General features: G+C 38.9%; 2 protein-coding genes across 2 annotated transcripts; both read left to right on the top strand.

The window, feature by feature from the left end:
* Positions 1-3,194: 3,194 nt before the first annotated feature.
* On the top strand, positions 3,195-8,280 carry LOC308405528 (C-C chemokine receptor type 1-like; the record flags this gene model as incomplete). The annotated part of the gene is made up of 3 exons (XM_080896200.1): positions 3,195-3,396; positions 7,034-7,168; positions 7,382-8,280. The coding sequence occupies 3 exons, from the start codon at positions 3,195-3,197 to the stop codon at positions 8,278-8,280; spliced, it is 1,236 nt and encodes a 411-aa protein (XP_080752326.1).
* A 5,630-nt stretch (positions 8,281-13,910) lies between these two features.
* On the top strand, positions 13,911-16,145 carry LOC308405527 (C-C chemokine receptor type 2-like; the record flags this gene model as incomplete). Its single annotated transcript, XM_080896199.1, has 3 exons — positions 13,911-13,917; positions 14,869-15,033; positions 15,247-16,145. 3 exons carry the CDS (start codon positions 13,911-13,913, stop codon positions 16,143-16,145), a joined length of 1,071 nt encoding a protein of 356 aa, XP_080752325.1.
* Positions 16,146-17,357: the final 1,212 nt, after the last annotated feature.

Raw genomic sequence — 17,357 nt, 5'->3', positions numbered from 1 at the left:
ACTCTTTATCTGGGGAAGGACATTTCAGGAAAAGCAGCAACAAGCGACTTCATCTCGTAAAATTAAATTAATCTTTAAAAAAAAAGAATAAAGACACGACGAGTCTTCTAGATGTAAAAATAAATGTTTTTGCCACTGCATCAAGAATTACCTGGGAATAATAGTTCAGTAATTTAAAAATAATGGGTTTTTTCATGTAGAATCAAATAATTTGGAGATTTCATATTTTAACATATAGCATGTTATTAAAAGAGAGCATGAGTATATACTTACTCCTCATATAAAAAGAACAAAACATGCCTTTTCAACTGGACATGAACGCAAATATCTAATCAGCCAATCACGTGGCAGCAACTCGGAGCATTTAGACATGCACATGAGGTCCAGTTGACCTCCTGAAGTTCATGGTAAGCATCAGAATAGAAAACGTTTGTGCTAAATTGTGCTGTAAGTGTAGAATCTTCGACAGTGAGACCAAGAAGAGGAAGAAACAAATAATAATATTTATGAAAACGATAATAATAAACTCTCTCATACGTTGTGTAAAAACCAGCAGTCATTTTGTAAGGTGTGAATTTGTGTCACCATATGCTGTGTTGTTCTTTGAAGTATTTGCAATGATCTCACTTAAGCACATGCAGGAAGTGAAATCTGCTTTTTGTTTTTTTGTACTCCTCATCATCAGACTGCTGACTTTAAGACTGTTAAAGTCAGCAGTCTGACTTTAAACGATCGCGTGCTCAGTGAATACCTCTGGCAGCAGAAACCAAAGAATGAGGAGGAAGGTGAGGAACAATCATGGAAGGACCCAGTGGTAATCGGAGTACTAGGTGTGGTGACTCCCAAATTAGGCAAGTGGCTCCAGCAGATCCCAGGAACAGCATTGGAGATCTCTGTCCAGAAGAGCGCAGTCCTAGGAACAGCTAAGATACTATGCAGGACCCTTGAGCTCCCAGGCCTTTGGTAGAGGGGCGAAAGGGGAAGTAAGTATATATGTATATACTATTATATCTTACAAGATTTCAGATGTAAATGCTCATTATTTATAAAATGCTAATTTCTTTTACGAATTTCAAGTGTATTGGATACTTTGTTTATAGCAACCTGAAAGCGTTTGATTTCTCACATTTTTTTGAGCCTACAAGTTCAAACAAACAAACCAAAATAAGCATACAAAGACATCAGATCTTTTTCTTTAGAAGACCTGCACTTTGTCTTGCTGTCATTCAGATATTTCTATCTAGTTCCCCATTACTTTCGGATGCATAGCCTTATACACTTCTTTTTGGTTATGGTTCTTATATTTGTCATTAACTTTCCACTTGAGTTGATTCAAGCCAAGCATCCATTTAACTGGTATCCTGATTTTGTTTTCTGAAAACAATGAATGATAATGCAGATCTTGAACTTACTTCAAATGAGCGTCATAAAGTGGAGTCATATTGAAGAAGTCCATTGTTCATTCTGAGAATACATTTGCAGTGAGTATGTTCTTTCACACAGTTATGAGTAGTTAAGTAAGTCAAGTAGTTAAACTCAACTTTAGGTCTTTAATTCCTGATAAGATGTTAAAATACACTCAGAACATTTAAGAAGTATTTTCAAAAAAACAAAAAATAAATAATGTTTTGAGATGCTCTAAAGACAAGTAGGGACCTGCTGGATCCCAAGACAACAAAAGAGGTGAGGCAGTTTCTGGGGCTGGCCGGTTATTACCACAGGTTTGTACCTAACTTTGTGGAACTGACCAGCCCTCTGACCACCTTCACCTGGAGGGCTGCCCCGAATCTAGTTTAGGGTACAGAACAGTGTCCCCTAAACTGTTCTCCATAGTGATGCCTTGAGCATAGGGCTAAGGCCATTTTGTTCCAGCTGATAAGGGAGGGGTGTACATCAGTCAAACGTTATTAGAGCATTAGAATGGCTACAGTAGCTTAGGCTCCCTGGTGGTGAAGTGTGGCTTGTGGCTCAGCTGCAGGGAAGAGGTATTGTAGCGAGTTTTGGGGTCAGTGGCAGGGCAGGCTAGCTGGCACAGGTCAGGTCTTTTCCATATTTAAAGCAGTAGCAAGCTGGGATGGGTGTGGGTGGGGAGAGAGAGAAGACTGAACAGAGTGATTGGATCTATAATATAGATGCTGCTTTCATATAGCTGCTATATGAAAGCAGCACGACAGTAATCAGTCAAACTACGCAATAACAAGGTCACGTGTTGGCCAGCAAACACTGTGTCTGCAGCATCATGCTGGAGTTTCCTGTAGCTTGAGACATGCTACAATGAACCATCGTGAAAATCTCAGAGAAATACATTCAGCAGCTTGCTGCATCTACATTATAAGTAACTAAAGTATTCTGTGAGCGTAGAGTCTATGCTGTGCAGCAGTGATGTGACCATGAGACCAAGAAGAAGAAGAAACACATAATAACAGTAGTGAAAATGATAATATTAAACTTTGTGACACATTAGGTAAAAACCAGCAGTCATTTTGTGAAGGTGTCAATTTGTGTCACTGCATGCTTCGTTGTTCTTTGAAGTATTTTTTGTCTGTCTAGATGTTGAACAGACTCCTGATAACGATCTCACTTGGGCACGTACAGGAAGTGAATTCTGCATTTCTGTTTTGTGCTCTTCTTTATCAGACTGCTGACAGTGAGACAGATTGTTCATTTCTACATATCTAATAGGATAACAACAGTAAAACCGAAAAAAGCAGCTGAAGTGCAATTCCTGACTTCACGTGGTTGGAAAAGACACCACTGAGATATGTTGGGTGAATACATTTTAACAGTAATACAGAAATCCTAATGTTGCAACTGAAATTATACCATAATTCATGTTTTCTGTTTTATATCGTCTAAAGATCTTTTGATTTTAACATCTTTTGTGAAAAGTAAAAAGATACGCACTGCCACAATCGCTTTGAAGGTGTCCTTTATATCTGCTAACATCTACAATCATCTCACCCGCAAACATGTATTTTTTGAAGCTACTCAATATATGAATACTATTTTAATAAGATAGTTGTCAAGTTACATAATATCATGGTATGCAAAAAGAAAAAAAAGATCTGTGTGGAAAATCATTGAAAAGGAGACCGAAAGAAATATTGCACCAGCATTACAGCCTATTCACCTTCATGGTTGTCATGACGCTGGATTGCTACACGATTATTGTGCACGTTCACAGGGTTCGCACAATGAGGGCTTCCATCATTCTGACCGTGCTCGTTTGGATCCTGAGCTTGTTTGTGTCTCTGCCAGATTTTATCTTCAGAAAGGCAAAAGAACAGGAATCCCAAGGAGTGGAGTGTGACTATCCTGAAGAAAGCGTTATGATATGGGAGCGTTATGATTTGTTCACCACAAATGTGCTGAGTCTCGTGATTCCCTTGCTGGCTGGTAAACATGAGGACTGCAAAGAAGATTGTCAAGCTGATCATCTGTATAGTGGTTGTATTTTTCCTACTCTGGGCCCCATATAACATTTCCCTAAAGCGCTATACAAATACAGGCCATTTACCATTTTCCTGAAGTTCCTTCGGGAAAGAGAAATAATCCTCAATGATGAAACCTGGTCCAAAAATGTAAGGCTGTCGATAACAGTAACTGAGACCTTAGCTTATACTCACTGCTGAGCCTTGCAGCTGCTGAAGAAGTTGGTGCCATACAGGCCATTTACCATTTAAAAGGATAGAAGGTGGAGGGCAGGTGAGTTTTTTGACATGCATTTATCACGCTTGGAAAAAACAACAAACAAACTCTTCACCTGATAACATTTTTTACTTTCTTTTTTCTGCCTCTTATTTGTACAAAAATGTCACTTCTCAGAAAACACCTTCTTGTGGGTAAATTAAATTGAAGCATAAGCAGCAACAGTAGAAGTCATTGCATAAAATCAACCTAATCTTTCTTTAAAAACAAGAATGAGTCTTTCAGAAGAAAAGATGGAGAGGGCTTTCTCATAGGAATAAAAATTTAAACAGTTCAGCAATCTGAACATAATGTTCGTTTTTTGTAAGATTCAAATAATTTGAGGATTATATATTTTTCATGTACAGTATGTTAATATAGATTCAAAAATTACGAGTGACAGCTCCAAAGTGTGTCACACCCAAATACAAGTTTAAACTATTCCATGCAAAAACAAAGTTATACATTTACTGCACACATCAATAAACTTGCCCGTTCAACTGCACATGAACACAAATATTTAATCAGCCAATCACATGGCAGCAACTCAGAGCATTTAGACCTGCAGACATGGTCAAGTCAACCTGCTGAAGTTTAAAGCGAGCATCATAATAGGGAAGAAAGTGGATTTCAGTTAAAGTTACAATGAACATGATGTGATTATTTGTGCCAGAGGGGCTGATTTGAATATTTAAGTGCGCAACCATCTCTAGTGTTTACAGAAAATGGTCCAGAAAAGAAACAATATACAGCCAGTTATCGTTGAGCTGGTAAGATTGCAACATTAACTCAAATAAAAACTTGTTACAACCAGAGATGGGCAGTAACGCGTTACTGTAATCTGATTACTTTTTTTCAAGTAACGAGTAAAGTAAGGGATTACTATTGCAAAAACGGTAATTAGATTACAGTTACTTTCCCGTAGGAACGCTGCGTTACTGCGTTACTAAAACCGTGATTTTTTGCCAGAATGTGTCACGACAGCTGTGTTGGTGACAACAGCTGTGTGCAGATCAACAATGGATCACATATCGATTGTGGGAGAGAATATGAGCGTGCAGCATTTAAAGCGTGGAAGCACTGACCTTACTTTCAGTTTGATTCCATAAAACGTGACAAAAACATTAGCGTCCATCGTGCGTGGGAAGAAAACTTCTTTTTACAGCGAAAAAAACCGCTAAACTTCCGAGCAAGCACCAAGTGCGTAACGAAGTAATGGGAAATTCACAGAGAAACTCGCGGATTCTTCAACTGACCGCGGCACACCTGCACCAGGGTAAACCTCCGCCTACCCTACTCCTGCTTTACAGGTGAAAATAGAGCAACAGGACCGCTGAGTCTTTGACTTTATTTATTTCCTGCTGTGTTTTACTTGCATCTATTTGAAAGAGTGAGTGTAAACACAAAAAATATTTTATTTTATGTGCTGGAATGTGTAGAAAATAGGTTTAAATGTTAAACTAATTTATTCAAGTCAGAGAATGTTGCATATAATTAAATTTTTGCTTGATGCATAAAGTTAAAAGATTAAAACTGATAAAACAAGTTAAAAAAAAAGAGACTTTTCCATTTGATTACATTTTGTATGATGGATTATGTAGAAAGTGGGGGGAAGTAATCAGTAATTAGTTACTGATTACTTTTTTCAAGTAACTTGACCAACACTGGTTACAACCAAAGTATAGAAGAGCATCTCTGAATGTATAATATACATTGATCTAGATGAACTACAGCAGCAGAAGACACTCAATGGTACTCAAATAGCTTTCACAGCCACCGCAGCCTAAATCTAACAGACCAGCTTTGGGATGTGGCTTAGCTGGAGGTTTGTCTTTATAAATGTGCAGCCACCAAATCTACAGCAACTGCACGATGCTATTACATCAACATGAACCAAAATCTCTGAGGAATGTTTGCAGCACCTGTTGAAGGTAAAAGTGGGTCCGAACCAGTATTAGTGAGGCACAATGGCTAAAGTCTCCTGTAAGTGCACAATGTATGATACTGAGCAGTATCCTTAATGAGTCAAAGAAGAAAAACAAATAAAAATAGTAACAATATTAATAATAATAAACCTTCTGTCACTTTAAGAGATAACGTGCAGTCATTTTCTGAAGGTGTGAATTTGTGTCACCATTTGCTGTGTTGTGCTTTGAACCATTTTCTGGCAGTCTAGATTTAGGGCAGACTCCTGATAAAGATCAGATTTGGGGACGTACAGGAAGCAACATCTTTTTTTCCCTTTTCTGTTCTCATCAATAGGGGACTGCAGAACTTTTGATAGTTAGTTCATTTCTGCACATCTAAAGGGATCACATCAGTAAACGGGGAAAGGGAGCCTTGAAGTGTAATTCCTGACTGGACCTGGTTGGATGAGCCATCACTGAGATATCACAATGTCAGGTAATTATCTTTCAACAGTAATCCACAATTTAGACTATTTAAAGTGTTATTTTTTTTCTTGGAAATTTACTTGGGTTATAAAGTGTAGTGTTCAAAGCTGCACTCATTGTCACAGAGATCTAAAACCAAATGCTTTGACTGAAACTATGTCAAAGCTACTTCATGATTTCTAATTTCATCTTTAATCTAGAGATCTTATTTTTACTGTTGTTTTTTATTAGTAGATGAAAACATATAAAAGTTATTCACTGCCACAATGCCTTAATATGACTTTTACAGCTGCTGTTATCTCCAACCATGTATCTGTTACTTTCAGAATAATTCTAATAGTAATTTTGTAAAATCCCAGTAATAGTATAGAAAAATTTCAAATGTGCCAAAAAACACAGCAAAAAACAAGTCTACATGAAAAATCATAATAAGATAGATAAACAAAGTAAATGAAATAGTCTGTCCTAGATTTATAGCTGTATACCATGTAATGAATTTGAATCCTCATAAAACCAGTTTTCAGATTAAATCCTGTTTTTATAAAGTTTTGGCTCAATGATAATGTTCCCAAGGACGGAGTACCAATGAGCACCAATAGGTTGCAAAATCACCCCCACTGTCAAATGACTGATGGCCAAACCAGCAGATGTGAATGGATTATTTGTGGTGCTCATAGCAAAGGAAAACCTCCTTTAAAACAGAAACATGTCATCAGCAATAGGTTGGAAATTCAGGCTGCACTTGATAAGGGTTGAAACGGCATTACGAAACCAAACCTAACACTTTGATGCAATGAGCATTCAAAAATAAATCCAGTTAACCTCTAACGGTAGCATGTGTTTACAGCAGTAAAGAAGTCTTTGATATACTGTTATGCATCTTAACTGTCGTAGCCTGTGCTGAAATTAATATAAAAAATAATAATAGTAAATCTTTCTCTTTCTTTCTGCAGAAGAAAACACCACATCCTATGATTACTCTGATAACAACACAGGCTTTACTCCTACCTACATAGGTGATGTAAAGGACTTTAACAAAGTGTTTCTCACCACTCTCTACAGTTTGGTTTTCATCCTAGGATTCATAGGTAGGTGTGTCCTCTTGTGTGTATGCTGTGGAGATTATGGATTGTTACTACACATTGCACAGACCTCCTTTTCTGGGAATTTCCATTTTGCATACTTTAAAATATGTATGCAGGTGTGTGTATGTGAGACACACAGATGAAACGGGAAAGAGAGAATGTTGTTCAACGTGTAACAGTGTGACAGGTACACTTATTGTGTTTTTTCTTCCAAAGGTAACGGACTAGTGGTGTGTGTCCTGGTGAAGCATCGCAATCAGTGCAACCTGACAGACATCTGCCTCTTCAACCTGGCTCTCTCTGACCTCCTCTTCATCTTCATGCTGCCTTTCTACTCTCACAATACCAGGGTTGGCCAGTGGACCTTTGGAGACTTCATGTGCCGTTTGATCTCCGGCTCTCACCACATTGGCTTCTTCAGCAGCATCTTCTTCATGGTTGTCATGACGCTGGACCGCTACATGATCATCGTGCACGCTCACAGGGTTGCACGTTATCGCACAAAGAGGGCTTCCATCATTCTGACCGTGCTCGTTTGGATGCTGAGCTTGTTTGTCTCTCTGCCGGATTTTATCTTCAGAAAGGCAAAAGAACAGGAATCCCAAGGAGTGCAGTGTGACTATCCCGAGGAGAGCAAAGTCTGGGAGCGTTATGATTTGTTCACCACAAATGTGCTGGGTCTCGTGATTCCCGTGCTGGTGATGGTAGGTTGCTACTCCAGGATCATCCCCACACTGATGAGCATGAGGACAGCAAAGAGGCACCGCATCGTCAAGCTGATCATTTGTATAGTGGTTGTATTTTTCTTACTCTGGGCCCCGTATAACATTTCCCTTTTCCTGAAGTTCTTCCTGGAAAAAGAAATAATCCTCAATGATAAAGTCTTGGATGAAAATATAAGGCTGTCTATAACAGTGACCGAGGCCTTAGCTTACACTCACTGCTGTCTGAATCCCATCATTTATGCTTTTGTGGGAGAGAAGTTTATGAGACGAGCCTTGCAGCTGCTGAAAAAGTTGGTGCCTGGTTACAGCAGAGATCTGACAGACAGCTCATTCAGGAGGAGCTCAGTTATGTCCAGGGGCTCTGAAATCACCTCCTCTTTTAAACTGTAGAAGGTGGAGGGCAGTTGTAAGTATTTTGTCATGAATGTTTCACCCTGTTATTACTGCAGACCGTGCCATGTTCATGTTTGTTTTCTTCATTTGGGAGCATTATTTGACACATACCACAGTGTTCTTCACCTGTGTGGCACCTTCAAAATGTGTCTCTACACTTTTGGACCTTTTGAATTTACAGCAATCTTTTTTTCTCCCCCTGACGGTTAGATTGTAAATGTACTCAATACTTCTCTCATGCCTTTATTGTGCGTTAGCACTGCCGATTTACAGAATCTTAATCACCTTCGATTCTAATGCTCTTCCTTCTTCTGCTCAGGTTAAATTAAACCTGCTGGTCTGTTAAACCGTACCTGCTGTTTTATAGCAACCTGTAACAGTTTGCTTACTTCTTCAGACATCTTTTATGAGCCTTACATGTTTGCAGAAACACACCAAAAAGAACATAAAACTCTTTCAGATCTCGATTGTACAAAATGTGCACACTGTCTTACTGTTATTCACATTTCTACCTACTTCCACATTGTTTTCTAATGTTCAGCCTTTTATAGTTGTTTTGTTTGTTGTATTATGTTATGGTTCCTTGTATTTGTCGCTATTTGCCAGTGGAGTTGACTCCTATCCTGATTTTGTATTATCGCTTTGTTAAGACAATAAATGTTACAGCAGGTCCTCCGCTTACATTAGATGAAGGTCATGAAGTGCATTGTTCATTCGGAGAAGAATATTTGCAGTGAACATATTCTTTTATTTCTCACTGTTACTGCAATGACAAATTCTGTACACAGTCATGAAAAGAGAGAAGATGTCTCAGATTAGTTTTACTATGCAGGTAATTCTTCACTATCGTAAAACAGCAGCATGATCTAATACATGGCACCATAATCAATTGTACACATTTCCCCTCTCTTTTTTCTATTTCATATTAATGCTAATGGAAAAAACCTTATTTGCATACAATTAAATTAATCTTTCTGATGAGTCTTTCAAAACGAAAAATGAAGAAGTCTTCTTCGCTGCATCAAAAGTTCCTGACTAAATAGTTCAGCAATCTGAACATAATGTTTGTTCCATGTAAGCATAAAAGAAAAGGTGGATTTCATATGTTCATATACAGTATGTTAAAAAAAAGGTTCAAACAATATGAGTGACAGCTTTGCCAAAATAACCAAAGTGTGTCACTGCATCCCCAAATACAAGTTTAAACTGTTCCATGCAAAAACAAAGTTATACATTTACTGCACACATCAATAAACTTGCTCGTTCAACTGCACACGAACACAAATATTTAATCAGCCAATCACATGGCAGCAACTCAGAGCATTTAGACCTGCAGACATGGTCAAGTCAACCTGCTGAAGTTTAAAGCGAGCATCATAATAGGGAAGAAAGTGGATTTCAGTTAAAGTTACAATGAACATGATGTGATTATTTGTGCCAAAGAAGACCACACTGGATGCCATTCTTATCAACAGATCAAGAAACTGAGGGAGCAGTTTGCACTACATAGTTTGGACAACTGAAGACTGGAAAATGCTGTCAGTTCATATTATTCTTGAGTTCTGCTGCCATACTTGGATGGCAGGGACATGATGCCAGATGTTAGAATTGGGTATAGACAACATGAAAGGATGGATCGATCCTTCCTTGTATCAACAGTTCATGGTGCTGCTGGTGGTGTAATGGTGTGGGGGATATTTTCATGGAAATGTTTGTGACCCTCAGCACCAACTGAGCATCCTGAGTATTGCTGTTGACTATATGCAACTCTTCATGACTGTTTTAATCTTCTAATTCCTGATTCCAGCAGGAACACCCACCAAGTGTGAGTTCAAATAACCTCACACTATTATATTTACATGACAAGCTCAATGTGCTCAAAAGGCTTCCACAGCCACCACAGCCTAAATCCACCAGACCAGCTTTGGGATGTGGCTGAACTGGAGGTTTGTCTTTATGAATGTGCTGCCACCAAATCTACAGCAACTGCACGATGCTATCACGTCAGCATGGAACCAGAATTTCAATTCAATTCAATTCAATTTTATTTATATAGCACCAAATCACAACAACAGTCACCTCAAGGTGCTTTATATTGTAAGGTAGAAGAGAAAAACAATCATATGACCCCCTATGAACAAGCACTTTGGCGACAGGGCGAAGGAAAAACTCCCTTTTAACAGGAAGAAACCTCCGGCAGAACCAGGCTCAGGGAGGGGCGGGGCCATCTGCTGCGACCGGTTGGGGTGGGAGAAGGAAAACAGGATAAAGACATGCTGTGGAAGAGAGACAGAGATTAAAAACAAGTAAGATTCAATGCAGAGAGGTCTATTCACACATAGTGAGTGAGAAAGGTGACTGGAAAGGAAAAACTCAATGCATCATGGGAATCTCCCAACAGCCTACATCTATTGCAGAATAACTAAGGGAGGATTCAGGGTCACCTGGTCCAGCCCTAACTATATGCTTTAGCAAAAAGGAAAGTTTTAAGCCTAATCTTAAAAGTAGAGATAGTGTCTGTCTCCTGAATCCAAACTGGAAGCTGGTTCCACAGAAGAGGGGCCTGAAAACTGAAGGCTCTCCCTCCCATTCTACTTTTAAATACTCTAGGAACAACAAGTAGGCCTGCAGAGCGAGAGCGAAGTGGTCTAATAGGGTGATATGGTACTACAATGTCATTAAGATAAGATGGGGCCTGATTATTTAAGACCTTGTATGTGAGGAGCAGGATTTTGAATTCAATTCTGGATTTAAAAGGAAGCCAATGAAGGGAAGCCAAAACAGGAGAAATATGCTCTCTCTTTCTAGTCCCTGTCAGGACTCTTGCTGCAGCATTTTGGATTAGCTGAAGGCTTTTCAGTGAGTTTTTAGCACATCCTGATAATAATGAATTACAGTAGTCCAGGCTAGGAGTAATAAATGCATGAACTAGTTTTTCAGCGTCACTCTGAGACAGGATATTTCTAACTTTAAAGATGTTGCGCAAATGTAAGAAAGCAGTCTTACATATTTGTTTAATATGTGCATTGAAGGACATCCCTGGTCAAAAATGACTCCAAGGTTCCTCACAGTGTTACTGGAGGCCAAGGTAATGCCATCCAATCTGGTTAGATACCATATGTCTAAGATTTTCAGGGCCGAGTACAATAACCTCAGTTTTATCTGAATTAAGAAGCAGAAAGTTAGCGGCCATCCAGGTCTTTATGTCTTTAAGACATTTCTGCAGTTTAACTAATTGGTGTGTGTCATCTGGCTTCATGGACAGATAAAGCTGAGTGTCATCAGCATAGCAGTGAAAATTTATGCTATGTCTTCTGATGATACTGCCTAAGGGAAGCATGTATAATGTAAACAGAATTGGTCCCAGCACTGAACCCTGTGGAACTCCATAATTAACCTCAGTGTGTGAAGAAGACTCTCCATTTACATGAACAAACTGGAGTCTATTAGATAGATATGATACAAACCACTGCAGTGCAGTACCTGTAATACCTACAGCATGTTCTAATCGCTCTAATAGGATATTATGGTCAACAGTATCGAATGCTGCACTGAGGTCTAGCAGGACAAGCACAGAGATGAGTCCACTGTCAGAGGCCATAAGAAGATCATTTGTAACCTTCACTAAAGCTGTTTCTGTGCTGTGATGAGCTCTGAAACCTGACTGAAACTCTTCAAATAAACCATTCCTCTGCAGATGATCTGTTAGCTGTTTGACAACTACTCTTTCAAGGATTTTTGATATGAAAGGAAGGTTGGAGATTGGCCTATAATTAGCTAAGACTGCTGGGTCTAGAGATGCTTTTTGAGTAAAGGTTTAACTACAGCCAGCTAGAAGGCCTGTGGTACATAGCCGATTATTGGAGATAGGTTGATCATATCTAAGATTGAAGCATTAATTAATGACAGGACTTCTTTGAGCGGTTTTAACTCAGAAAGATCAACTGGAGAAAAAGAGTCTAAATGAACATCAGTGGTACTAAGAGTAGCTGTAGATAATATTACATCTGTGAGATAGTTATGGGTAATTTTTTCTCTAATGATTAAATTTTTATTTGTGAAGAAGTTCAAGAAGTTATTACTAGTTAACATTAAAGGGATGGTGGCTCAACAGTGCTCTGACTTTTTGTCAGCCTGGCTACAGAGCTGAAGAGAAACCTGGGGTTGTTCTTATTTTCTTCAATCAGTAATGAATAGTAAGATGTTCTGGCTTTGCGGAGGGCTCGCTTGTAAAGCAACAAACTATTTCTCCAGGCTAAATGATGATCTTCAGCATTTCCTCGCCAACGTACGAGTTATCTGCTTTAGGCTACGTGTTTGTAGCCATGGAGTGAAGTACTTCTCATTTGAGGCCTTAGTTTTCATAGGAGCTACAGTATCCAGGGTCGTACTTAGTGAGGAGGCAAAGTTATTAACAAGATAATCAACCTCTGTTGGAGTAGCGTTCAGATAGCTGCTCTGCTCTGTGTTGGTACAGGGCATTGAAGATGATAACAGTGGGTGGATTATATTCTTAAACTTAATTACAGCATTTTCAGAAAGACATCTATTGTGATTAGATCTACTCTCCACTGCTGTGTAATCAATTATTGCAAATGTAAATGTTATCAGGAAATCATCAGACAGGAGACGGTTTTCAGGAAACACTGTTAAATGTTCAGTTTCTATGCCGTATGTTAAAATAAGATCTAGAGTGTGATTAAAGTGGTGGGTGGGTTCTTTTACATTTTGAGAGAAGCCAGTTGAGTCTAATAACAGATTAAATGCCACGTTGAGGCTGTCATTTTTAGCATCTACATGGATGTTAAAATCACCCACAATAATTATTTTATCTGAGCTGAGCACTAAACCAGATAAAAAAAAAGTCCAAGAAATCAGACAGAAACTCTGTGTTAGGTCCAGCTGGACGATAGATGATAACAAATAAGACAGTTGGGGTTGAGTTTGACAAGGCTAAGCATCAGGCTTTCAAATGAATTAAAAGTCTGTCTTGGTCTTTCGTTAATTAAGAGGCTGGTGTGAAAACTTGCTGCCACACCGCCCGCGCGGCCTGTGGTTCGAGATTTCTGGTAGTTAGAGTGACTCGGGGGTGTTGATTCATTTAAACTAACATAATCATACTGGATCTCTAAGTAATGTTTGCAGCACCTGTTGCAGGTAAAAGTTGGTCCAACACAGTAAGGCATAGCAACTAAAGACTCCTGTAAGTGCACAGAGTATGATATTGAACAGTGGTGTACATTAATGAGTCCACGAAGAAAAACAAATAAAAAATAGTATCAGTAACAATATTAATAATAATAAACCTTCTGTCACTTTAAGAGATAACGTGCAGTCATTTTCTGAAGGTGTGAATTTGTGTCACCATTTGCTGTGTTGTGCTTTGAACCATTTTCTGGCAGTCTAGATTTAGGGCAGACTCCTGATAAAGATCAGATTTGGGGACGTACAGGAAGCAACATCTTTCTTCCCCTTTTAGGTTCTCATCAATAGGGGACTGCAGAACTTTTGATAGTTAGTTCATTTCTGCACATCTAAAGGGATCACATCAGTAAACGGGGAAAGGGAGCCTTGAAGTGTAATTCCTGACTGGACCTGGTTGGATGAGCCATCACTGAGATATCACAATGTCAGGTAATTATCTTTCAACAGTAATCCAGAATTGAGACTATTTAAAGTGTCATTTTTTTACAGAGTTCTTGGAAATTTACTTGGGTTATAAAGTGTAGTGTTCAAAGCTGCACGCATTGTCACAGAGATCTAAAACCAAATGCTGTGACTGAAACTATGTCAAAGCTACTTCATGATTTCTAATTTCATCTTTAATCTAGAGATCTTATTTTTACTGTTGTTTTTTATTAGTAGATGAAAACATATAAAAGTTATTCACTGCCACAATGCCTTAATATGACTTTTACAGCTGCTGTTATCTCCAACCATGTATCTGTTACTTTCAGAATAATTCTAATAGTAATTTTGTAAAATCCCAGTAATAGTATAGAAAAATTTCAAATGTGCCAAAAAACACAGCAAAAAACAAGTCTACATGAAAAATCATAATAAGATAGATAAACAAAGTAAATGAAATAGTCTGTCCTAGATTTATAGCTGTATACCATGTAATGAATTTGAATCCTCATAAAACCAGTTTTCAGATTAAATCCTGTTTTTATAAAGTTTTGGCTCAATGATAATGTTCCCAAGGACGGAGTACCAATGAGCACCAATAGGTGGCAAAATCACCCCCACTGTCAACTCCCTGGGGGGCCAAACCAGCAGACGTGAATGGATTATTTGTGGTGCTCATAGCAAAGGAAAACCTCCTTTAAAACAGAAACATGTCATCAGCAATAGGTTGGAAATTCAGGCTGCACTTGATAAGGGTTGAAACGGCATTACGAAACCAAACCTAACACTTTGATGCAATGAGCATTCAAAAATAAATCCAGTTAACCTCTAACGGCAGCATGTGTTTACAGCAGTAAAGAAGTCTTTGATATACTGTTTTGCATCTTATTTGTTGTAGCCTGTGCTGAAATTAATATAAAAAATAATAATAGTAAATCTTTCTCTCTCTTTCTGCAGAAGAAAACACCACATACTATGATTACCTATATTTCTATGAGCTTTCTAACAACAACTCTGAGAACGACACAGGCTTTACTCCTACCTACATAGGTGATGTAAAGGACTTTAACAAAGTGTTTCTCACCACTCTCTACAGTTTGGTTTTCATCCTGGGCTTCATAGGTAGGTGTGTCCTCTTGTGTGTATGCTGTGGAGATTATGGATTGTTTCTACACATTGCACAGACCTCCTTTTCTGGGAATTTTCAACTTGCTGACTTTTAACTATGTATGCAGGTGTGTGTATGCGAGACACACAGATGAAACGGGAAAGAGAGAATGTTGTTCAACGTGTAACAGTGTGACAGGTACACTTATTGTGTTTTTTCTTCCAAAGGTAACGGACTAGTGGTGTGTGTCCTGGTGAAGCATCGCAATCAGTGCAACCTGACAGACATCTGCCTCTTCAACCTGACACTCTCTGACCTCCTCTTCGTCTTCACGCTGCCTTTCTTCTCTCACTATGCCAGGGTTGGCCAGTGGACTTTTGGAGACTTCATGTGCCGTTTGATCTCCGGGTCTCACCACATTGGCTTCTTCAGCAGCATCTTCTTCATGGTTGTCATGACGCTGGACCGCTACATGATCATCGCGCACGCTCACAGGGTTGCACGTTATCGCACAAAGAGGGCTTCCATCATTCTGACCGTGCTCGTTTGGATGCTGAGCTTGTTTGTGTCTCTGCCGGATTTTATCTTCAGAAAGGCAAAAGAACAGGAATCCCAAGGAGTGGAGTGTGACTATCCCGAGGAGAGCAAAGTCTGGGAGCGTTATGATTTGTTCACCACAAATGTGCTGGGTCTCGTGATTCCCGTGCTGGTGATGGCAGGTTGCTACTCCAGGATCATCCCCACACTGATGAGCATGAGGACAGCAAAGAGGCACCGCATCGTCAAGCTGATCATCTGTATAGTGGTTGTATTTTTCTTACTCTGGGCCCCGTATAACATTTCCCTTTTCCTGGAGTTCCTCCTGGACAAAGAAATAATCCCTGATGATCAAACCTGGTACAAAAATGTAAAGCTGTCAATAAAAGTGACCGAGGCCTTAGCTTACACTCACTGCTGTCTGAATCCCATCATTTATGCTTTTGTGGGAGAGAAGTTTATGAGACGAGCCTTGCAGCTGCTGAAAAAGTTGATGCCTGGTTACAGCAGAGATCTGACAGACAGCTCATTCAGGAGGAGCTCAGTTATGTCCAGGGGCTCTGAAATCACCTCCTCCTTTAAACTGTAGGAGGTGGAGGGCAGTTGTAAGTATTTTGTCGCGGACCGTGCCATGGACAAGTGAACTGAATCATTTCTTTAACAGGTTTGATTCATCCAGGATGCAGTATCCAACATGGGTTGCAGTCTCACCCAGAATCTTAATCACCTTCGACTCTAATGCTCTTCCTTCTTCTGCTCAGGTTAAATTAAACCTGCTTGTCTGATAAACCGTACCTGCTGTTTTATAGCAACCTTTAACAGTTTGCTTACTTCTTCAGACATCTTTTATGAGCCTTACATGTTTGCAGAAACACACCAAAAGAGCATAAAACTATTTTAGATCTTGATGTGCACACTGTCTTACTGTTATTCACATTTCTACCTACTTCCACACTGTTTTTTAATGTTCAGCCTTTTATATGTGTGTGTGTGTGTGTGTACATATACATATATATATATATATATATATATATATATATATATATATATATATATATAGAGAGAGAGAGAGAGAGAGAGAGAGAGAGAGAGAGAGAGAGAGAGAGAGAGAGATATTTTGTTGTATTATGTTATGGTTCCTTGTATTTGTCGCTATTTGCCAGTGGAGTTGACTCCTATCCTGATTTTGTATTATCGCTTTGTTAAGACAATAAATGATACAGCAGGTCCTCTGCTTACATTAGATGAAGGTCACGAAGTGCATTGTTCATTCGGAGAAGAATATTTGCAGTGAACATATTCTTTTATTTCTCACTGTTACTGCAATGACAAATTCTGTACACAGTCATGAAAAGAGAGAAGATGTCTCAGATTAGTTTTACTATGCAGGTCATTCCTTACTATTGTAAAACAGCAGCATGATCTAACACATGGCACCATAAGTGGTGCAAAGACCTACAATAAAGATGCCATCAATTGTAAACATATTCAAGTAAAATGAAGGTCTGAAGTTCCTGATAAGCTGTACTGAATATACAGTCAGTTTATTCAAGAAGTATATGTGAAAGAACAAAAAATAAACTCTTCATTTGCAAATATTTTCGCCTCTCTTTTTTCTATTTCATATCAATGCTAATGGGAAAAAAACTACACCACCTCCTTGGCGTGGGGAATGTGAGTTTCAGGACAAACAAGAAAAAGCCCATTATTTGCATACATTTTAAAAAGGAAAAAGGACATGATGGGTCTTTCAAACAAAAAAGTGGAAAAGTCTTTGACGCTGCATCAAAAACTACCTGAC

The sequence above is a fragment of the Rhamphochromis sp. 'chilingali' genome (genome assembly GCF_963969265.1).
Source record: "Rhamphochromis sp. 'chilingali' genome assembly, chromosome: 11".
In the NCBI taxonomy this organism is placed as follows: domain Eukaryota; kingdom Metazoa; phylum Chordata; class Actinopteri; order Cichliformes; family Cichlidae; genus Rhamphochromis; species Rhamphochromis sp. 'chilingali'.
This window is presented reverse-complemented; position numbering and strand designations above follow the sequence as displayed.